General features: G+C 33.8%; 2 protein-coding genes and 1 long non-coding RNA gene across 4 annotated transcripts; 2 read left to right on the top strand and 1 right to left on the bottom strand.

Annotated features, from left to right (window-relative positions):
* The first annotated feature begins 1,317 nt into the window (after positions 1 to 1,317).
* Positions 1,318 to 8,232, top strand: LOC107798671 (uncharacterized). 2 transcript variants are annotated; one of them, XM_016621690.2, is made up of 10 exons: positions 1,318 to 1,464; positions 1,955 to 2,097; positions 2,516 to 2,674; positions 3,682 to 3,741; positions 4,458 to 4,556; positions 5,725 to 5,817; positions 5,901 to 6,044; positions 7,165 to 7,272; positions 7,684 to 7,735; positions 7,829 to 8,232. In XM_016621690.2, the coding sequence occupies exons 2-10, from the start codon at positions 1,999 to 2,001 to the stop codon at positions 7,861 to 7,863; spliced, it is 849 nt and encodes a 282-aa protein (XP_016477176.1). In that variant the 5' UTR covers positions 1,318 to 1,464; positions 1,955 to 1,998; the 3' UTR covers positions 7,864 to 8,232. The 2 variants fall into 2 exon arrangements, with proteins under 2 accessions (XP_016477176.1, XP_016477175.1); XM_016621689.2 differs by having other exon boundaries at positions 5,710 to 5,817.
* Positions 8,233 to 12,774: 4,542 nt separating this feature from the next.
* Positions 12,775 to 16,167, top strand: LOC107815915 (senescence-associated carboxylesterase 101). The gene is made up of 4 exons (XM_016641567.2): positions 12,775 to 12,973; positions 13,097 to 13,466; positions 14,353 to 14,916; positions 15,015 to 16,167. Exons 1-4 carry the CDS (start codon positions 12,957 to 12,959, stop codon positions 15,819 to 15,821), a joined length of 1,758 nt encoding a protein of 585 aa, XP_016497053.1. The 5' UTR covers positions 12,775 to 12,956; the 3' UTR covers positions 15,822 to 16,167.
* A 3,493-nt stretch (positions 16,168 to 19,660) lies between these two features.
* Positions 19,661 to 22,837, bottom strand: LOC142171558 (uncharacterized). Its single transcript, XR_012701256.1, has 2 exons — positions 22,147 to 22,837; positions 19,661 to 21,983 (listed from the first exon to the last, which is right to left on the bottom strand). It is a non-coding gene; the product is annotated as an uncharacterized LOC142171558 (long non-coding RNA).
* Between the last annotated feature and the right edge of the window lie 417 nt (positions 22,838 to 23,254).

Here is a 23,254-nt window from a genome sequence, read left to right as displayed (position 1 = left end):
AAATAAATTCACGCAAATTGAAATGAAGGGAATACTTGCTAGTTAGAATAGGAATGTTACTCAAGTATTACCTTAACTTATTAAGTTCATCATAAGTTGAATTAGGGCAGTATTTTCAAGCCCGATAAGGCATCTCTAAAATTTAATGTAACATAAAAATTCAAAAAACAAACTTTGAAGTCTTGAATTTTTGAAAAGACAATTACCAATACCCCGCTCCAAAAATAAATGTAAAAAGAAAAGTGATAAACTAAATAATTTATTCTGTCAGTTAGGAAACGACGGCGATGTTTGATTCTATTTTGCCAAAAGTATGTTTCAACCAAACTCCACAAGAAAGAAGAAAAGCTTTTGAGCTTTTGTAAAAAAATTAGAAAAGAAAATTTGGTAGAGTTTAATTGAAACACAGTGATTGCATGTAGGGCTGTTCAAATCGAACCGTAACTGTTAATCAAATCGAACCGATAACTTATTAGCTTATTGATATCGGGTTAATAGTTGGTGAACTGATTGAGATTTTATAATTAACGGCTTAACAGTTTGGAGGCGGATTACTCAATTATTTTATCGGATAAACCGTTAACCCGTTAAGAATATTTATATTTACACTTTTATATGTGATCAACAAAAGTTACATGAGTATTATTAGAAAATAAATTTGAAAATGCCTTCAAGTTTCCGGTCAAGTTTTATAGGTGTAGGAGATTCCGATTGTATATAAGTTTTCAGTTAGTTGGACCAGTTTTCAGTCTTTCCCTTTTTTTTATATATATATGAAATAGGATAACCATGCAACCAAAAGAAATACTTATAATAAGTGCAGCACAAATTACATAGTGTTAACAGATTCTATCATATAGTAATAGATGTTAACAAACTTGGTAAACTAAAAGGGGATGGAACTTATAGTCGAGTCAGTAGTCACTTTATCAGCTTTGTCTGTTCACAAGACTAGGATTGTTCAAAAAAAATTTATTTAATTTAACTGATAAACTGTCATGTAACCGTCCGATAATCATTAATCCGATATCAATCCGTCAGTTATTTTATTGGATGGCTAACAAATTATTATATTTATAATTCGATAATCGATAAGGCGAACCGTTAAGCTTAATTATTTGCCTGATCCGCCCGATAAGCACCCCTAATTGCACAAACTAAAAAGAGAGGGAACGAATTGACTTTTACAATCACATACTTGAGCAAGTCCGATGGGCCGAAAAACCATCCGAATTGGAGAGCCCACAAAGTTTTCCCGCCAACAAGCCCAAAAAATGGCTCCGGTTTCTGTATTTCGTGTTTCGACAAGTCACCTCCGATGTTACAGTTCACTGCCAAAACTGAAAGTGCACTTATGATAGCCAAAAGTACAACACACAAATTCCCTTCTTTTTCTTTCCTTAAGATCCTCCATTACCACTCGGCACGGAGTTCTCCCTAGTATCATTCTCCGCTCTCTGTTCGGTAAGATTCCACTAATTCATCTTTGCTTTCAATACCTTTCTCCATTCTCTAGGGTTTTCTTTATTACAGTCTGCTGAATTAAATGATCATTAAGAGTAATTTATGAGTAGTAAATTACATGGGCGGATGCAGCTGTATGATGCATCCACTGTCTTCGCCTTAAATTATACTCCATAAGTTGAAATGTTGAACATTTTTAAGAAATTACTCTCTCCGTCTCAATTTATAATATACTTTTTCCTTTTTAGTCTGTCCTAAAAAAATGATGACTTTCTATAATTTGATTATATATTTTTCATTTTAACTTGAAAGTATTGTCACAAAGTAGTAGTGATGGGTGGTACTCTGCTTAAAATATTTGATCTGGCTATGCTGAAATTCATCCATTTTGTTCATACATATAGCTAATCTGTAAGTAAAACAGTGTTTATTCAGTCGCGAAATGGTTCTTTGCTTATGGAATTTTTGGTTTTTTTTTACTTGGTTGTAGAGTAACTTGCACATTGAAGTAAGAGGGTTGTAGTTGAAGCGTCAATGGGAGATGAAAAGGATGCTTTTTATGTTGTTCGTAAGGGGGACGTCATTGGGGTTTATAAGAGCTTGAGCGATCTCCAAGCACTTCTCCGATCTTGTGTAAGTTTTTTCTACCTTCTGCAGTTTTTCCAGTAGCTCAGCCCTTGAGCATGTCAAGTTTATTTGCTAAAAGCCTGTTTTCTCTAATGGTATTTATCCACGAGTGCAAATTTTCTATTTATTATTACTTCGCCTGTCCCAGAAAGAATGCACAACTATTGTTTAATTTCATTCAATTTTATTTTTTACTACGTTTTAAAACAGTTTTATAAAGTTTTTGCTGGAAAGAAATTACTCGTATGATTTATAGTATTTTTATGAAGGTTTTAAATATGTATATAATCAATTAAAACTTAGTTCACACCTAAGATAGATGTCTTGATCCCCATACTCCTAACCCCATATTGTTTACTGATGAAATATTATCTTTTTATGGTTTTTCTTTCAATATCATTTGACTTATTTTCATTCATTTCAGGTTGGTGAACCTGTCATAAGTGTTTTTAAAGGGTATCGCCTGGCTAAAGAATCCGAAGAGTATCTTGCCTCACATGGACTTAAAAATGCAATGTATTCTATTGATTCCAGCGACGTCCGAGATGATCTTTTTGGCATACTTGTCCCCTGTCCTTTTCGGGTTAGAAATAATCCTTGGCCTGTTATTTGACTACCTTTGCCAGTTCATTATGTAATGTTAGACCGTTGTATGCCCACTTGCTCACTTGAATAGTTTGAGTTGGCAGCATAGATTATCATCTCTTATCATTATAGGTTTATAACTCAAAGAATGTGTACTGCTTCTCTGATCTTGTTGTTCATGTATCAACTTCTCAGAAAGTTCATGTCCTCATTCTTATTTATGATTATTGTCTCTCATTTAACTGGTGTTGGTTGGGTCAAGTTTTGGTTAATAAGGATTGTACCAATACCAAATTTGCTATCTTATTCCACCTGTCTAGATGCCAGTTATTAGTTTTGTAATCTATCCTTTCACATTATTCTGTAGAGTGTAGACACATTTTAGGGTGCTATAGGCCTTAACTGATGCATGGTTATTTTCCATTTTTCTTTATTGAATGAATCCAGAATCGATCTGAGGTCTCAACAAAGACCCCATAATAGATTATCTTAACCTATCATTTCTGCTAGGTCAAACTGCGTGGTCTTATTGATGTTTCAACTATGTAAAAGGCAACCCATTGGTATGATTACACTATTGGCTTTCTACATCTAAAGATGTATATTCCTCGCCGCACATCTTCCTTTCTACAAGTATTATGTTAAGTTGATAAAAGTCTGGTTATAACTGTATGTTTCAGATACCCAGGCTTTGAATGAATATCAAATTAGGTTCTATTACTAATGGAGGTGTTATTTTTTCTTATTTTGTCAATTGACATCATGTAATTATATCCCACAATCTATGTTCTTTTGGTCACTAGATGATCATGATATATTTTACACAATACGGCTTTTATATATTGCACTTATATGGAGGCCTCAGATCTTTTGGTCTGTTTTAGCTATATTTGGTGTATTATGGATCATGTATTTGAAGAAAGTATCTACTTGTCCTGCAACGGCTACAATTTACATCAAATATTATGTCATGCAACTGAAATTATGAATCTACTTATTTTGTAGCAACCAGGTTCTTCCAAAGATAAACCTATTGGGAAGAATTATCAGGAAAAGAGTATGCAGGTAAGATCTTGAATTGTCTATCCAGGTTACTCTTTTGTTTATTGTTTGGGAAATACTTCATTGAACTGAACTTTCACAACCACTTTCTCTTTTTAAGACCCAGTCACCCAGCTTCTGTCATCAAAAAGGTATTTCATATTGGTCACTTTAAAACGTTTTTTGGTAGGATAGGATGGCGATAATTAGATTTACTTGTGTATTCTCTAGCTGTTGTGTTTTAGTGAAATGCATTTGAGATGGTCCACTGAGAGGTCTAGAATGAGGTTTATACCCACCAGAATGGGAAATGCTCACTTAAATTTGTCTGCAGCCTGTAGAGCATCTTGTAACAACTTTATAGTTAGCATTAGTTGCTTTTAGTCTGATAATGAGTTTTTGATATCATCAGAACTCAACTCTCATGCATGCCATACGGAAGTTCTAGTTAATCGGGACTTGGGCTAATGAAAATTTCATGATTCCTCTAATTTTTGGTATAAAAATTAAAACTTTAGACTACTATATAAGAAAAAGGCTTTACCTGTTGAAGAATTTAAGCCAGATGAGTGCAGTGATGCTCGTGGTTAATGTCTTTGAATACCTTATGGGATGGAAACAAAATTGTTTTTATCAGTAATTGAATACATGAAGATTCTATGTGTTTCTGTGTATATTTTGGAAGTTTACTTGATATTTTTTTGTTTCAAAGAGGTTAAAGTATGCTGTCTTTCATTCAGTTAGCCGTGGTTCCATCAGCTTCTTTTTCAGCTGCTGCTCAGCAAAAGCATGCCAAATTGGACAATTTCCTTGAAGATCCCCCAATATCTACTTATTGTGTAAGTTTCTTTTTATAGCCAATTATTTTTGTAGCTACATCTTTTCTGGTTTCAGTGTACAATTTCTTCTTAACATAGATCAAGGTTTTTAGTATTTGTTCAATATGTCAACTGAATGCATGAAAGTTTGGCTTTGAGGACTGCTTGGTTACTCATGACATGTTCTATTTATTCAGGGTACTCTTCTGCCACACTTTCCCTATATTCTTGTATAATGGTGGTGTTGCTTGAAATAGAGAAACCTTTCCGTCGCAGCTACTAATGAAAATACATAAACATTGTCCAGTTACTAGTTCCTGCCAGCTCTTTTTATGAGTCCCATTAATTGTTAAGCGGCTATTGATTACGGCATTGCCTCAGTGCAAGTACTAAAATATCTAGTTCTTATTGGATGATGGAAGTTATGTTTGTCTTTGAATTTTGATGTCAGGATAGGTGAGACAATTCAGTGACAGTATGTGAGGAGAATATATGCTTATGGATGAGTAATTTGGCCTGGAGGTTAACTCCTTAACTAAATAAATCAGAGAGAGTTCCCTTCTCTATGCGAAATATGGCCTTCATTGCAGCACAATCACATGATTCGCGTGTAGAACTCCACTTCAAGGAACTCCTTGTTTTTAAAACAAATATTTTCTTTGGACTTCTGTTATAAGCTATTCCCTCCGTTCCAATTTATGTGAACCTGTTTGATTGGGCACGGAGTTTAAGAAAAAATGAAGACTTTTTTAGAATTTGTGGTCCTAAACAAGTCAAAAAGGGCCCCAGATTATTTGTGTGGTTATAAAAACTTCTCATTAAGGGTAGAATTCTAAGTTTAAGCAAAATTGTTTCCAAATTTAGAAAGGGGTCATTCTTTTTGGAATGGACCAAAAAGGAAATAGGTTCACATAAACGTGAACGGAGTGAGTACATTATATTACTTTTAATCTTTGAAAGCGACTAAATCCTATTTGCGCTTAGGTTCCAAATGACAGAGCATTATCTTCTAAAGATATGGATAAGGTAATAAATCGATTTTCCTTGCTGCCAAAAGGAGTTATGTAAACTGTCTTACTCTTAATGATATGAACATCCGTGTTCTTGTACGTGTTAATATCTTTATGTGCTTTGATAAAGCTTCTTGGAATACCTCTTTAACTGATAGCATCAGTTCCCCGACATGCAGCTTACATGCATTCTTGAGTTTGATGGTGCTTCAAAGGGAAACCCTGGACTAGCTGGTGCAGGGGCTGTTCTGCGAGCAGCAGATGGAAGTATGGTATGCTCCCTTTTCTGGTTCGAAGACATCACTTTCTCATTACAAATTTATAGTTTTTCGACTTTTAATTCTCTTTTTTCTAGGTTTTCCGGCTGCGTGAAGGTTTGGGTGTTGCAACTAATAATGTTGCTGAATACAGAGGTGTAATCTTAGGCCTGAAATATGCACTTGAGAAAGGTTTTAAACACATTCGAGTTCAAGGAGACTCAAAACTTGTCTGCATGCAGGTCATGTTTCTCTTTCTTCTGTAGACATCTCTTCGAAGGACTATTTTTTTTTATTCCTCCAAATAGAACATGGCCACAGGGGTGGATACCCCTACTATCTGAAGAAAGATCTTAGGTGTGAATCCATCTATCCATTTATATAGATATATGATATAGCGTGCCCCTTTTTGATAAGCTTTCTTTAAAAATATAGCTTAACGACGGCATAGTAATTGTTCATGCGATTTTATTCTGTCTAAAGTGAAGACAATTAACTGTTTTAAGGCTAAAAGGCTAGTAAAAGGTACTTGGTTTTAGAATTACCCGAAAGTACAATAAGGAGCCAAGTGCAATGAGAAATATTGTTCATGAAGTCTCAAGGTAACCTATAAAGTATGAAGTTGGTCTGTTATGAACGTTGGGAAATGCATTCAACACCTATATTGTCAGGTAATGAATAAAATAAACCACTAGGAACAAAGATAATCACCAACAGGACAACACGAGAAAATGAAGTGGAAGAATGAGCAGCTTCAGTGGAGCACTGTGGGACACACATTGTTTTGCGATGATTCCCTAATGTGAAAGCGGGAAAAGAGAATGTAGTTTTACAGTTAGTTTAAGAAGCTTACTTTCTCTATTATTGTTGTTATTATTCTAGTCTGAATATTATTATAATATTGCATCGTAAATGATTAACTGTAACAGGACTTAACAAAAAGAGAAAAGAAGAAGAGTGTAACTGTAACATGTTTGGGAGTGATTGTAAATTCCTATAAGATTTAAGATGCATTGAGGCATAACATAACTAGTTAACTGAAATTATGGGTTAGGATCTTGGACCGTTAAGGCATTAACTAAACCATTATCCATATCAAGTTTAACTGAAATGGTGGATAAAGGGATTTTCATGAAATAATGGGTTATGTTCGGCCTTGCTTTTTTGGAATGTTATCTGACCCATGTGCTTCCTAACTTACACCGAGATCAAGTTATTCTTCACTATGCCTGCCTTATTTTTTTCAATTAGATTTTATTAATTTCCCAATTCATTGACGTTTATTTTTTAACTAGATCTACTTGTTGGTCATGATCGGCTGTCACCAATTACTTATACTTTTTAAATTTTATCATGTAACAGACTCAGGGAATCTGGAAATGTAAGAACCAAAACATGGCAGAACTGTGCAAGATCGTCAAAGAGCTTAAAGATCAGTTTATGTCTTTCCAGATCAGCCATATAGAGAGAGTATGGACAACTCTTACTATATTTACTAATTCTAAGCTTCTTGCTTGAAAAGAGTGTGTTTAGTTGAAATATGATGTGCTGAGGACTTGGATATGTGCTGCATGATATTTCTGAATTTATGAGTGGTATAATCTGCTGAAAAGGACTGAAATGAAAGAGGTGCAAGCAGTGGGTACTGGGAGGTCGTGTTCGATTTATGCAATAAACATTTTCTTTTCTGTTGCTATTGTTCCATTTGAAAATGATTCCATTAATCTGTTTGCGGATGTGAATGCATGCGCCCTAAGCATAGATTTTGACTTTTGCATTGCTCGACATGAATCATCATCTCTGCATAAAAAAAAAATTCTTCAGGTTATTGTTATACCCATGTTTCATTCCATTCTGAGGTGTACTTGTTTAATATCTTAGGAATTCAACACTGAAGCTGATGCCCAGGCAAATCTAGCGGTGTATCTTAAGAGTAAGGCCTTTCCTAAGCTCCTTTCCTTGAGGTTTAAATCATTTCTCTTTTTTTCTCTTGTGAGAAAATGTGTTAAACAGGATGCTTTTGCAGATGGTGAAACTCAAGTGGAATGTGACATGAAGTAGGTCATACTGTGAAGTCATGAACCAGTTGAAGCTTTTGGGATTTTGGAGGGCCCTGAACAGTTTATTTCTCCTTCCAGATATATGATCTGGATATTGTTGCATGTAACCTAATTGTGTATCTGGATTAGCTAACTTATGTTCGGCTTTACACTAACCAACTACTCTGTTGCTTAAGATTGTGCAAACTGAAGTAATACGACTCCATCATCCTGGTTTTGTAACTATCAGTTGATGGATTATTTAGGGTTATTCTTAAACCGCTTCAACTTGGATACTGGAATGAGCAACTGTGTAATTGGTTCACCTAGTATGGATGTAACTACTGTAGTTTATAACTTATTAATCTATCAACTATATTCCAGTTCAAAACAAGTTGGAATTGGCTTTATGAATCTTTTATTTTTTTATCAATCATCTTTGTTTTAGTTACAAACTTGAGACCTGTGCCCTCGTACGAAGATAGTACGATCAAGTTATCATGTTAGAGAGCTATTAATTCATTTTCAAATATAGTGATGTTTGGAATTTGGATAAGCTTGGTCACAGACAATTTGCAATTCATCGTTTGTGTCTTGACCAAAAATTGCACGCAGGGCCAAGGCTATTAACCCAAATGACCCAACGTACTATAGTTGGTATCTATGACTTCACTCTTTCGAGTCGTTTGAGGTTCAAAGCTTCGCAAATCGCAAGTTACAGTGTCTGCCTTGTTTCTGTCAATTACTGAAGTAGTACTGTATATGTTTTATTAGTATTCTATGAGTATTCTTTCACCTTTCAACCTCATTTAGGACCATGAACAATCAGCAAAAAAATCTTTAAAAAGCGATGAATTCTTAATTATGGCATATTATATTTCGATTAACATTCTTTTTTTGTATTTTGTTAATAATAATTAACAATACTTAGTTACGTTATGGTTGTTTCATTGGTACCCTACTTAACTCGTATATACTTGCGTCCAAAGTCTGAGGGTTTTGAAGGGAAGTGGTGCTTGTAGCAAACTAATGTAGTCATGACCTGTGTTTTCCATATTCACTTTATCACTAAACTATGATCAATTATTACTATATTGTATTTCATCACTTAATCATGACACTCACATAATTTGGTGTTAAATTTCGTGATTTTGTCATATGTTAATGTTGCCATACTGGGCCCATTCCTGTTATAACGTGAGATGCAGACAGGACTTCGTAGGCAATTTCTTCGAAATATATGACATAACATATAGATTTGTCCAAATGGTCATTAAGTTTTTGACTTTCTGACAAACTTGACGAAGTTGATAACTAGAAATTTTATGTTACTCACAACGAGTATAGTTCTGATACCTGACTTTATAACTAAAACTACTACGAGTCTACAACTACCCTCTCCTTTCAAAATTGAATATTTTAAATGATTCTCCCATAATCAATTATTTGATGGATGTTCAGAGAACACCCTCCGTGTTGAAAGTTAAATATTTTTTTAGGATAGCACAAAGTTATAAACGAGCAATTCATCCAAGTTGCTCTCCTAATTCTATATTTCAAAATTTTACTAATAGTATTTTATAAATCTTACATGTCTCTCTTCTCAATCTTATTTTGTTCTTTGTCAAATTTTCAGTTGCTTCCTAGTTCCATTTGATGTGGCGAGATATCGAGGATAAAAGTCAAACTATTTTATTTTTGGTGTGGATTCAAATATAGGATTTCCATGTTTATAAAATAAAATTTGTGAATTTCAACAGCACGTATTAAACCAGAAGAAAAAGACACGTACACAGTAACATAATTCACAAATAGTTAATAATTTAAAATAATATTTTAAAAAATATGATCAACAAAAGATCTCGCTGACTCTTCAAATAATAATAGTACTACTTAAAAAAGAGGGGCAAGTGCACATATAGCCATTTTCAGGGATACTATTTAGAGATTAACCAGTACTTATTTTGTCCTGAAATTTTAAACTAAAAATCTTAACTTCAGGACATTTTTGTCCTAAAAATTGAACCGAAAAAATTAAAATTCAGAACGTATTGACTAATTCCTAAATACCAACCCTTTAAAGTGGTTACATGGTGTCATTTCTACTCGGATATTTTTTCACGTAACTTATAGGGGCAGGAAATGTCCGATGAAACACCAAGATTTAGATTGTTCATTGAGCTGGGGAAATTTCAATCTTTAATACCAGCCACAACAGTTTGCAACCAATCTATGAGCCATTTATATAAAAAAAACATTTATACAATCAAATTATTTTTATTAAATAACATACAAATTTATGCGACAAAACATTAACGTGCAATCTGATAAAAGTAAATAAGCTAAATAATAATAATAATTTATTTTTTTACACGGTTAATGTATGTAACCAATCAATATTTTATTTTAGATACTTATGTTTTTTGATTTCTCACCCGATACTTAATATTTTCTTTGGGACCCTTATTATTCCGGTTTCGTGTCATGTAAAGCTTGTTTAAATTATAAATGCTTATAGCTTGTTTAAAAGTCTTTTTTCTTTCTTTTCTTTTAAACTATATACAACCAAACACCAATACATAAATTGAGTATACAGCAAGAATAACAAAAGAGACATAATAGATACACACACAAAATAAAGATTATTCCTGGCGAAGATGTTTGTTTAACATTAATATATTATTATTTTAGTTCAAATAATCCAAATAACTTTTTTATCAGGTATGCCAAAACTTTATACTACACCTATATATTTTTTATTCGGATAGAGACACTGCATAAAACTGAATAAATAATACTCTTATTTGAAACCATGGAATCCTCTTCTTCCCACCAACCCCTCTCTCATAATACGCTCTTAAATTATCATATTCACCTTTAAATTTATTTAGTACAATAAGCATTAATTTAACAAGTTAAAGGACTTTTTCAACTTTGAGAAGAAAAAGTCTTTAAAGATGGAAGCTGAAGCATGGCTTAGAAGGAAATCTCTTCGAAATTTAACTGATTATGACCGGGGGCGGCCCAACCTCGTCGGAGGCCTAAAGTAAAATCTTAATAAGAGGCCTTGATATATATATATATATATATATATATATATATATATATATATATATTATTTAATGAACATCGTTTTTAAAAAAAATCGACAAGTGAGGATGTAGAATTAAAAAAAATGAGAACTTAGTTTTATAAAATACAGAAAATTAAATGAATTTAACGTTGATTGCATCACAACTGAAATAGGAGAATCCAGAAAACACAAGTGACTCCTTTTTTTTAGCAAGTCCCTTTCTATATTTGGTAACAATTCAACTTTAGGTTTTTCTTTTTACCATTAATGAGATGATTTCTAGCCCAAAAACTTTTATGATTTATTTAAGATTACAAGTTTCAAAAGCCTTCCTTTATTTCATAAAATCCATGTCCAGTCAAACACTTTCATATAAATTGGGACGGAGAGAGTATAATTTATGTAAGAAAAATAAATAATAAGTTAGATTATTAGATATAGTTACGTGACCAACTAATGAATAGAGAAATATAATTAAGTAAAAAAGCAAAATAAGATTGACAGAAAACTATTTTAGTTATATTAATTAGAGGATGAAATCGAGTTATTAAAGATTAATATGACAATAAAGAAATAAATTTATCAATAATAAAAGATAATTATATAAATAATATACTACTATATATAGAGAATACTAGTAATTTTGGGACCCTTAAATTTTTGGGGCCTAAAGCAAGTGTTTCACTTGCTTTATGGTTGGGCCGCCCTTGATTATGACCGCCAATCCCTTTAGTTTCCTTCTATTTCTGTGTATTTTCTTGTTTGTCCTTTTACCTCATTTCTTCCTTGTCTTGACTATAAGTAGGGTTTTTAGCCAAAATTGTCCCTTATGTTTGGGGTAAGTCTAACTTTGTCCTTTATCTATTACCCTGAGCACTTATTATTCTTTAAGTTTGCTAAACTTGAGCAGGTTTAGTCCACTTAACAAAAGACCCAAACTGGTGGGTAAAAAAACTTTCAGTACTCAAATTTTGTAGAACCGATGTAGTGAACCTAAACCTATTTAATGGGCTGGGTTGACCCGGTTCCGGATCGGCCTAGACCGGTAGTAAATCGGACCGGCCCGGACTGGTGGAAGGGGGGCGGGTAGGGCTGGGTTTGGGGGTTAGTCCGTATATATTTTTTTACCGGTTAACCGGACCGGTCAAAACCGATCAATGAAAATTACTGTTGAACCGGTTAACCGGACCGGCCCGGTTGAGAAAAATAGTGATCGGTCGGTCACCAATCCTGGCCGGTTGCCAAGTTTTTAAAATCGACCTTAATTAGTTCGGGCCCATCCGATGAAAAATTGAACCGGAACGGTTCTGGGCCTAAGGGCCCGGCCCACCCCCTTTGTCATCTTTAAGATTGTAGAAACAAGTGTGATAATTTAAAAAATAAAATAAAAAATAGTCATTGAACCGGGTCGGGCCGGTCCAGTTAACCGGTTCAAAAGTAACTATCATTGATCGGGTTTGACCGATCCGGTTAACCGGTAAAAAAATATATACGAACCAACCCCCAAACCCAACCCAACCTGGCCCTCTTCCACCGGGCCGGTCCGGAACCGGGTTAACCCGGCCCGTTAAACAGGTTTAGGTTCACTACATCGGTTCTGCAAAATTTGAGTATTGAAAGTTTTTTTACCCACCAGTTTGGGTCTTTTATTAAGTGGACTAAATCTGTTCAAATTTAACAAACTTAAAGGACAATAAGTGTTCAATGCAAGAGATAAAAGACAAAATTAGACTTACCTCAGACATAAGACACAATTTTGACTAAAAACTCTTAAGTGGACTAAATCTCAAGTTTAACAAATTTAAAAGACAATAAGTGCTCACGGTAACACATAAAAGAAAAACTTACGCCAAACATAACGACGGCTAAAAACTCACTAAGTCTGTAACAACCACTTCTTTCCTCATTCCTTTCTCATTTGTTTTTTCTTTAAGTCAACCTTGTATAGTACCAACTTGTTGTCCTGAATCTTCTACTACTATGCTTTAAATTTAGATGCTAGGCCTTTTGGGGTTCTTCAACTTATTCCAAAGGCCAAGAATATGAGTCAGGATTCCTTGTGAGTGTGGCTACTTTTTCTTTTTTCCCTTTTTAATTGCATATACTCAAAAAAGTTCAAAGCTTTTTTGCTTTATTGTTGAAGATTTTACATGACTAACTTTTCATTCTTGTTGTTCCACAGGTTTAGTAGTGGCCAAGAATTGGCAAATTTGGTGGTGAGCTCAGATCTACTACATGATTCTTGGGCTACAATTTATGACCTTCTTAGTCATGCTTATAATTTGAATAATCCAACTAGTCCAGCTCCAATTGCGTTCAAAGTTTATTACCCATATAATACAAATGGTGCTATTGTTGCTTTTGTATCATCCCCTACTTGTAGTACTGTTCATCATATTCAGAAAGAAATGGTCTCTTCAGAAGATCTTAAAAGTTCCCAGCTTCCTTTTGACTTCATTTCTACTAAACTCAACCCTCATTTCTCAATTCACAAAGGGGCAATAGCCCTTTTTGCCTCATTATTGAATCAGCTCTCTCCCCTCAAAGAACAGGTAATGTGACCTCTTTTCTCTGTGCAAAATTGAGCCTCTTTGTTTACTTTGAGCTTTTCTTACTGTGTGGTATATATTATTCAGTTATTTTTTGTCAGTTTCAGTAAGCCATGGAAATTATTGACCATAATATCTCTAAGAAATAAAGAAAGCTGGAAGTTTGGAGAAGAAGCATTATGTGGTTTCAATACACTGTGCTATGCTAACTGTGTGATTTACATTTAAGTGGCTCCCAAAAATGTGCAGAAGATTTTGTTTGATTCTGCTACTCACTGCTAAAGAAATCTCCTTTTGGATTTACAAATATTGAGCTTCTCTTCAGTTGTCAACTAAGATATGTGTCTTGTTTATTTGTATTACTTCACCTGTAAACTCTTCTCATTATTGCGCAATTTTCTATAAACAAACTGAGAAATTTGTCCAACATCTTGAGTCCATAGGCATAACATGTTAGAATGGTAACACTGGAAACTGGTGATAGAGAACTTGAAAACTTGAAACTCGATTACAAGGCAAAGAAACACTTCCTCTCCTGAAGCATTAATTTTAAGGTGTTACTTTGTTGAATTGTATTACCACTTGATCTAGAAACTTAAGCTATAGGAGAGAACAATTTTAGTTACATAATTATGTCTTCAATGCGCCCTCACATGTGTAGGTCTTTGATTTTTCATGGGCCAAGCCAGTACTTTTTTTGATAATGGGTGATGATAAGACTTGGATTCGTGATCTCTTTTGCTATGATATTATGTTTAATTGTGTGACCATCTCATCTAAAAGCCAAACTTTAATGAAATGATTACACATTTCAACAACTTTTGGCTGCAGAGCCTTGTTATTCATATATTCAGGTCGATGATATTTTGTTCATTCTGATTGAGTGCAGTTGGGCAGTTTCAGTCCGCTAATAATCACTGGACATTCTTTGGGAGCTTCCGTGGCATCTCTCTTCACTCTCTGGCTACTTGACAACATTTCTCCAAAAGACAATAATAAGCGTCCCACTTGCATCACTTTTGGTTCGCCCCTTCTTGGTGACAGTGGCCTGCAACAAGCCATATTAGAACGTTCGTCATGGAATTCAAGCTTTTTGCATGTAGTCTCAAACCAAGATTCAATCCCCAGATTCTTAGTCTCACCTACTAATGGCTTTTCTGGTTCTACTCCTCAGTCTTGTGTTTACAGGCCATTTGGTACATTTCTGCTGTGTTCAGATTCAGACTACTCTTGTTTTGAGGAATCTGAATCAGTTTTGGATCTTATGATGGTAATGAACTCAAATGGCCAACAACAGGACAACGGTTTCTTGATTTTCAATTATGGGCCGATTCTGGAATGCCTCAAGCATAGAGTAATCTGTAAGGGAACTTCTCAGCTGAGTGACTTTGGAGTGAATCAACTTCAAGCAGGCATCATTCAACAGCTAGAAGCAATTGGAATTGGCGGACAGGTAAAACAAAAATAGTGATAACATTCATAAAACTGATTGGAACTTAATTTTAAACCTGTATTTTCCTTTTTCTAACTTTTATATGTATATATTTGCAGTGGCAGCAAACAAGTAACATGAGCTTTCTTAGGAACATGGAGAACAGGGTGGAAGCATCTTTCGCGAAGAAGATGAATGCTTTTGATCCCGGCAAGAAGCTAAAAAAAATAAAAGAAGATATGACTTATCTAGAGTGGTACAAGAAGGGCACCTTGAATGAAGGAGGCTACTATATTTGTTTCAAAGAGAGAAGATCGGGAAGTAGGGATGTGGTCAAAAGCAGAGAAGAAATTGTCAAGCGCCACAGAATCCTCACCAAGTACTGGAAAAGAATGGTTGCAGAAGTAGAGAAACTGCCACAAAAAGAGGAAGCAGCTTTTCGTACTCGCTGGCTATATGGAGGAACAAACTATAGAAGGATGGTTGAACCACTTGAGATAGCTGAATACTACATGAAAGGGAATAGAGATTATGTAAATCTTGGAAGATCGGAGCACTATAAACTGTTGGAGAAATGGATGAACGAAGACAAAATAGGTGGAATTGCTAATGACAGAAGGAAAGCTGTTAGCCTCACTGAGGATTCTTGCTTTTGGGCATATGTGGAGGAAGCTATTATAGCTTCCAAAGGATTGAGAGAAGGCAGTTCAGAAGAGAAGGAAAATTCAAGGAGGAATTTGGTTAATTTTGGGGAATATGTAATGAGTTTAATAAGGAGCTACTCAGTATCCACTGAGATTTTCCAGCCTCAGAGTACCTTCATGATGAAATGGTGGCAGGAATATCGGCAAGATATGCTAAGCTCCTTGTATAATTGTCCTTTGACCTTTTACATGGAAAATGAAGAATACAGAAGTTATGCTTGAGCAAGACAATGGTAGTTAGTAGCTCATACTAATCCACTGTAACCGAGCGTGACATTATTATCAGTCAATCTTGTAGTGTTAACTACTCTAGTAGCATACCTAACAAGATTGACATGTGAGAATGTATTATATACCAAGTAGAATAAACAATAAGTTATATCTTGTACAAGTCTAGCTCTTTTGATTCTAAGAGTGGCTGGACATGTAAGTTTTATACTGTATCCTGGACAGATCAGTAAATCTCAGATGTATCGTTGATTCACTTCGGAGACTAGGTAGCTAGTCATTTTTCTCTTGTTACTGCTTATCCAAATTAGAAGTGAAGGAGGAATGCCAATTTTCAGAATCCAGAATCTGTTGGAACATGAAGTTTATGGATGAAGATAGCTGAGATATACAGTTTTGAATTACTTAAAAAACTTAAAGAGAGAAGTTCCCACTAGCAGAAAGCGGCAGAGGTGCAATAAGAATTATAAAGTTGGAAGTATGAATCAAATGTTGGATGCACTAAGAACAAAATACAATCGACCAATCAATATAATCGAACAACTATATCCTTAATTAGTTAACGTCAAGTATATGATTGATATTCATTCCGTTCTTCAAGCCTTTTCATTGCACTAAGAACGAACCACAAGTCCATAAAAATGAAAAGGCGAAAAAGCAATGTATCTAAGTTTCGGCTGGCATCAATGATTAATCACTTCAAAATTTTGCCTTAACCTATGCTGTCATACTAACTCTTCAGCATTAATCAACAAGAACATATCGAGATGTGATGCAAATAGATATGAAGAATAATGATTCACATTCAATATGATTAGAATGCACCAATGAGCTAGATGCATGTGGATTTTTAGTTGAATGTTACATCGAAATCTTTTGTTGGGATATACTATTAACCATGCGGTTTAGACATAGTATTTTGTTTAATTCTTTATGAAACAATTGTTTATTTAATTTATTCAATTCAATAAAGTACCTTTTAAATAGATCATTTGTTACATGTGTGTCCTTTTAGTTATGTAGTAGACAATTTAATGTATGGAGTCTTAGCTCATGCACAAAAGATTAAATTGTCGGTTCACATAATTAATAAACTATGTTCACAATCAAAGATATTATTGGACAAAATATCTTGATGATTGTAGCACAAGATTATAGTATAATTTGTCTTGATTATGGGAGTGATTTTTCTCCGACTTCTTGTGCTAGTATACTTAGTGTATATTGAACGGACCAAGTAGAGAAAAGAATATTTTTGTACTGAATATATATAAAATATTTTCTCTAATTCATTAAAATGAGCTTATACTCCTAATCTTGATATAATTATTATGATCAATGTGATTTGTTTATTGTTTTGATTTATCAAAAGGTACAACTCTATTCATGTAAGCTTATAAGTTTTCATGTGAAAACCTGCCCGGTGGATTTTGTATCCGTCACATGAAAAAGTTTAAGCGAAATTATAAAGAATTTAATTAGCTGATTAAATTAAATTTTCAGTGATTAATTTAATTAATTGGTATTTGGGATCTTAACATAGGGAGTTAAAATAAGTATTAGTGAATTTTCGAAGTTCATATTGAGGAGTTCAATTGCAGTTTTTTAGTGGAATAAATTGCAATTAATTATAGTAAGAATTAATTCATGCAAAATTTCGAATTAATACTATAATTAGTAGCCTCTTATTATTTATGTGGTCACTGCTATGCCTAGTAAAAATCTGGACTGACTTGGGTAAAAAGTGACTAGGGAGAAAAGTCATCCGGTAGAGTTAGAGTAGGATTCTACTTGTGCAAGTAGAATCCTACACGTTTTTGAGAGCCTTATTTTTATCTGAAAACGTGTCTACTTAAGGAAGACAATTTTCACCCAATAACTGACTTTTTAGAGTTGTATTTTTCTTGCCCACTCAAAGCAAATTTGTCCAAGGTCTTACTAGGACCATAGCAGAAGATTGCAGCCCTGGATTCTTGCTGTGTGGAGGATTTGTGCAACGATTTCAAGAGGTTAGTGCTTCTAATCGAGTAATATATCATTGTCTAGTTTACATGTATTTGATGCCTGTTTTGTTTGCTTGCTTCCGCTGCGCATGTTCTAACATCTTGTACATAAGGAATATGTATTATTTGCAAAATATAGGACGTTGCAGCATCACAATTCACATGTTTGCTGTTGTTTCTCTTATATCTTTGCGAGGAAATTGTCTGCTAAGCAAAAGGCAAAATGCATCCTTTAGCAGCAAATAGAATTGCAAAAACCTGGCAATTCTTGGAGCTAGACTGAGAGAATTAAGAGATTGAACTCTTATAATCTCTACAAATAGAGCTCACCTGGGCTTTTCCACTGGTCTTCACTAGGGTAGACTCATTCCATATCTTCGGTCCATAGTCTTTTGGGCCTCAAGTTTACAATGCTTGCTATTTAGAAAATAGCAGAAATATAACACTACAAACAAGGGGTGATCTTTAATTTTTGGCCTTTGGGGCAGGTCACCTAACCAATGAGTAAAACTTCAAGGTTAAAAGTTAAAAGTAATTTTGTCCCTTATTAAACTTGAAATTTTATCCATTCACCAGGTGATCTGCCACAAAGGTAAAAAATTTAAGGTCATTTGTGAACTTCACCCGCACTAGGTGTTAGTTGCAAAGTGAACTGACCTCAGGCTTGGTCAAAATTTCCTCTTCTTTTAAAAGACGATGTACGAATGAAATGGATGCTTAAGAATATCACATATTTCTTTAGTCGACTAGATAAGCAAGAAGTTACAATTTGATTGTTATATCAAAAGTTCGAAACAAAGATCACTGGTGTTCAATAAACTTTTACCTGCTCTCCGATTAACTCTATGAAGGAAAAAAAAAAAAGCAAGACTAATTTTAGACCAAATGGTGGTGCATATAGCTACCAAACGTATAAATAATGCCAGGAATGTTACTTTTTCCAAATTCAGGGTAACATTCTCCCCATTGTAATAAGATACAGTAGTTTGGTAATGAGACAAATGAAATGTTTCTTTCAAGTGACCACCACATCATTAGTAATAATTTTAAGGAGAATTATAGCAGCCTTTTCCTGATTAAATGATGACATTTTTTATGTCTTCTTACATAGAGTTGACAGCAACAATTTATTGTTTTACGACTTTAAACCCTGAAAAGCATTTTAACATCATGAAATTCTGGCTCAACGTACGACAAAACATGTAACTAAGCTGAATTGAGAATGATGTTTAAATTTCGTCCACCACATTACACCAGAAAAGATTTATTAGGTTGTTGTTTTTTGCGTTGGCTCTGTTGCCTTGTCCCTTTAAGTTCGTCTGTATATCTGAATTTTAGATGTTGTTACTTGAAGTTGGATAATTATAGCATTTTGCAGTGCCTGACAATTTGCTTATGCCCAACGAAAGAAAACGTACATGCACTAACAGAGGTTGGACAGTCTTCATCTAGGAGACTCTTTCTTTATACTGTATACTTCTTTAATTTGTTCCAGGAAAAATAATCCTTTTCGGAATAATAAGAATTGAAAATCAAATGCATCTAAATATTTGGTATAAATTATTTCTTAAATTTATTAAAAATATTATTACTCCTATTTACTATTTTTATACTGGAAAAATAACTTAATTAGTAACTATTAACACGGCTATATGTATGAATCCCTTAATTTTAAACATTTCATTCCAATGCTCAACGCGGTTTGGTAAAAAATTCAAAGTATGAGTAGTTCTCTATCCCCATTTACATTTTATACTTTAAAAATATTTGCAAAAACCCTTGATCAAAGAAAACTCGTTTCGCTTCCAAATCGCAGATGTGCCTCTCTCATTTTTCTTTTTTTTCTTTTTCCTTTTTTGAAGGGAGGGGGCTGTGTCAATACTAAATGAACATGCATAGGTTGTTGAAGACGGTATGCAACTAGTGAGATTTCGATCATTACCTCGATCATAATACCTTGTTGATGAGATATTCAAGACCATACAATGTATATTTTCCTAGTATTTTATATATATATATATATATATGAACAACGTCAAGAGCCACTAAAGTCTGCTCATTTCAATAATCTTCCGACGCTTCATGTAAAGTAAGATTTAAGTTATATACTCTAACGTATAACCGGAGATAGCAAATTAGTTACTATCATTCTTACTAGGTGATCAAATAATGTTCATCAGAAATTTAACTACTAGATAATTGTATAAATTAATATTATTTTTTCCCCGCAGTTGCATAGAAATTAAACTAAAGAAACATGTATATATATGTGGAGTTGTATATGAAGGCTGTGAAGTGTAAAAGACAAAAAGATATTGACAATTGCATGCGAGTCATAAGCCAGGCAATGATGAGCAGTCATGAGTGTACATGAATCGTGCTATACTACTGATGGGCAATACGAGACACACTTAAAACGTTGTGAGCAACTTTCTAAGCAGCTTCCTTGGCATGCTTTCCTCTTCAGCTCCAACTATCAGTTTGTTTTCCACCCATATATGTACACCATTTGAAGGATGGACATAGCAAAAATTTCAAATCCTAATTGTAAATTTGCGTCCTCCCCACCACAAAATCAAAATCAGTTAGCTCTATTACTGGAACAAATGTTACTCTTGAGGAAAGACAATGGAAGCCTTCACATGCTAACTAATAAATTAAGATTCACATTCATCAACGCGGATGGAGTTTTTGTGCTACGAGTTCAACTTACCATAGATATGTAGATGAATGGATGAAACACATAAAACATAGATATATGTATGAATGAAATACTAATTTTCACACAAATACTAAATTCTGAACCCATAAAAGTACAGTGAGTTTAGTGTAAAAACTTTATAAGGTTCAATATAATCTACAAGTTTTAAGTCTTGAATCAGCTGTCCAATGTACTTGACTACATACTTTACTGATCATTTGTCATGCATATGCGCTAACAAGCACTTGCATCTTGTAAAAGGGTACGAAGTAGAAAAAGGATGTAAATCAAAAGAGTTAAACTTGGTACATGTCTTTGATCAGTATCAGAAAAAGCAAAACTTTTTGAATTTAATTGCACCAACTTTTTTGAAAAAAGACAGAGAAATCAGAGACTAGGAAACACTTGCATACATGAGAACGAAATTCGTTCACATCGAAAAAAGTAAGGAATGCTTCCTTCTCAGTGTACTGGTTTTGATGCTTGAAAGCAGTAAGCCAGTGAGTACTGATACACTCGTGAAATTAAAGCCGTACGCCACTGACATGTGTTTGCACCCTAGTTAATTTTTTATCACTTAGTCATGATTAATTACTAACATTATTACACGGTATATCACTTCATTTAAACACTTGAACATACGATTATTGGATGTAAACCCCGAGCACAAATAACGATCTAAACACTATCCCTAATCCTCCAACAATTCTATATTAACTTAAGTAGCACTCCATATGCATATACTACCATCTTAATTTCATTATGATCCTCAACTTGAATATGGGTATTTCACAAGGTGATGAACATAACGGCAAATAATCCGAGTGAACCGCACGTAAAGCAAAACTCTCGACCTGAAAGTTCAGATCTCTGTTGTTTTGTCTTTGGCATTCCATACCAACTTAGCTGTTCGGCGCTGCTATTGGAAAGTCCGAGAATACTATTACTGGCAAGCTCATGATCATAACTTCCAAGGATGTACAGTATGTTCGTTTGCTAATACATCAATAATTACTACTAACATTATATACCCCCAAGTGATCATTTCTTCTTCTGTATTACATGGAAACTAAGAAATAATCTAAGACCCAATAAGTCATTGTCCCTTAATACTTATGACCAATCACTACTAATAAAATAAGACTAGTTATAACCAAAAATTCTTTTACAAGTACAAGAAAGTCAAGATGCAAAGGATGCGTAATTGCTCTCATACACTTGCAACTACTATGGATACCTATATTTTAACTTGTCTAAGCAAATGCAATCATACAGGAGTACTACGTATCCAGTAGCAGCTAGAAAATTTTCTATCAACCTTTAATCAACTAGTTTAAATAAATTAGTGATGAGATCGTGCCATTACTGCTCATCAAACCCTAATTTCACTAGAAGGTAAGATTTGATAATATATACCTTCATTTCTCATGATAATATGTTGAAGATCTATGCCTGAATAGTAGATCAAAAGCATTAGAAAGTATACCATTCCGAAACTAGAGGTTTACAATTAGGATTAAGAAGATCCATTTAATTGAGATGCACCAAAACGTACCACACCTAAAAACTTCAATTAAAAAAAAAAAATTAACACTACAAATAAATACAAACCGACCTGCAGCAGTTGATAAAACCGTCTTCTTTCTCTTCTTGAAGTAGCAAAAGCAACCAGCAAAACATTAACCAGTTATCCAAAAGAACGATCTAGTACGTAGGGCTGGATCTATAAGAAGCTGGAAAAGAGAATAGCACCAATATAGGGGTATAATTAGTTGTAGAAATTAAACTAAAGTGAGTGCTTTGCTTGAAATAGCAAAGGATCGGATCGGATCGGACCACGAAGCTTGATTCCCCCACAAAGAAAAAAAGTGACTTTTGAAGAGTCATTCATTTCAATGTCTTGAGAAGAGCTAGTAAAAAATAATAAAAACACTCTTTATTTCTTCTTCTTCTTCGTCATCATCATCCTCAAGAAGAAAAAGAAGATGTCCACGTTTTTTCTGACGAGTAGTAGTACTACTACTGATGTTCTTCTTGTTAGTATTTGAAGAAAGTGGTGATGATAATGATGATGTTTGGTGGTGGAAATAATGATGACGGCGGTGAGGTTTTGGTCTCGGTGGTGGTGATGATTCAGAGAACATTATGATTGCTTTTGGCGTTGAAAGGTTAGTAGTAGGGAAAGCTAGGCCTGAAAGATAAATATATACTATACCCTTAGCTTCTCTCAATGTTTTTCGTGCACTCTTTTTCTTTACCCTTTACTAGAAGAAAGCGTCTTCCGACAAGGAGAGAGAATTTGTGGAAAATTCATATCTAGAGTGTCGAATACTATTTTTTTGGTCAGTTTAAAAAGAATGATTTTTTTTTAAATATAGAAATAATTTAATTTAAATTTTAAATTCTATCTTTAATGAAATTTTTTTATAATCACACAAATACTCTGAATTTTTTTTTGACTTATTTAGTACCACAAATTTTAAAAGTTTTTATTTTTTCTTAAACTCCTTGCCCAGTCAAACATGTTCATATAAATTAAAACAAATAAAGTATAATTTTTGGTCTCTCGATAACCATCCTATGCAATAATATTTTAATAATATTTAAAAAAATTTAAAATTAATTTTTCATGTTATGTTATATTAATATGTATTCTTTATAATTTTATTTTATTATAACAACTAATTTTTTAAAAAATAAAAGAAACTTTTATAAGGAGGTTT

Source organism: Nicotiana tabacum, chromosome 17, assembly GCF_000715075.1.
Source record: "Nicotiana tabacum cultivar K326 chromosome 17, ASM71507v2, whole genome shotgun sequence".
Classification (NCBI taxonomy): domain Eukaryota; kingdom Viridiplantae; phylum Streptophyta; class Magnoliopsida; order Solanales; family Solanaceae; genus Nicotiana; species Nicotiana tabacum.
This window is presented reverse-complemented; position numbering and strand designations above follow the sequence as displayed.

What these genes read in the sequence shown, in the direction of transcription:
- LOC107798671 (XM_016621689.2), top strand. Translation starts at nt 1,999, where the DNA reads ATGGGAGATGAAAAGGATGCTTTTTATGTTGTTCGTAAGGGGGACGTC. An exon ending in AAGCACTTCTCCGATCTTGT is followed by an intron (nt 2,098 to 2,515) that starts GTAAGTTTTTTC and finishes CATTCATTTCAG; the next exon opens with GTTGGTGAACCTGTCATAAG. An exon ending in TCTAGCGGTGTATCTTAAGA is followed by an intron (nt 7,736 to 7,828) that starts GTAAGGCCTTTC and finishes ATGCTTTTGCAG; the next exon opens with ATGGTGAAACTCAAGTGGAA.
- LOC107815915 (XM_016641567.2), top strand. An exon ending in TCTCTCCCCTCAAAGAACAG is followed by an intron (nt 13,467 to 14,352) that starts GTAATGTGACCT and finishes GATTGAGTGCAG; the next exon opens with TTGGGCAGTTTCAGTCCGCT. An exon ending in CAATTGGAATTGGCGGACAG is followed by an intron (nt 14,917 to 15,014) that starts GTAAAACAAAAA and finishes ATATATTTGCAG; the next exon opens with TGGCAGCAAACAAGTAACAT.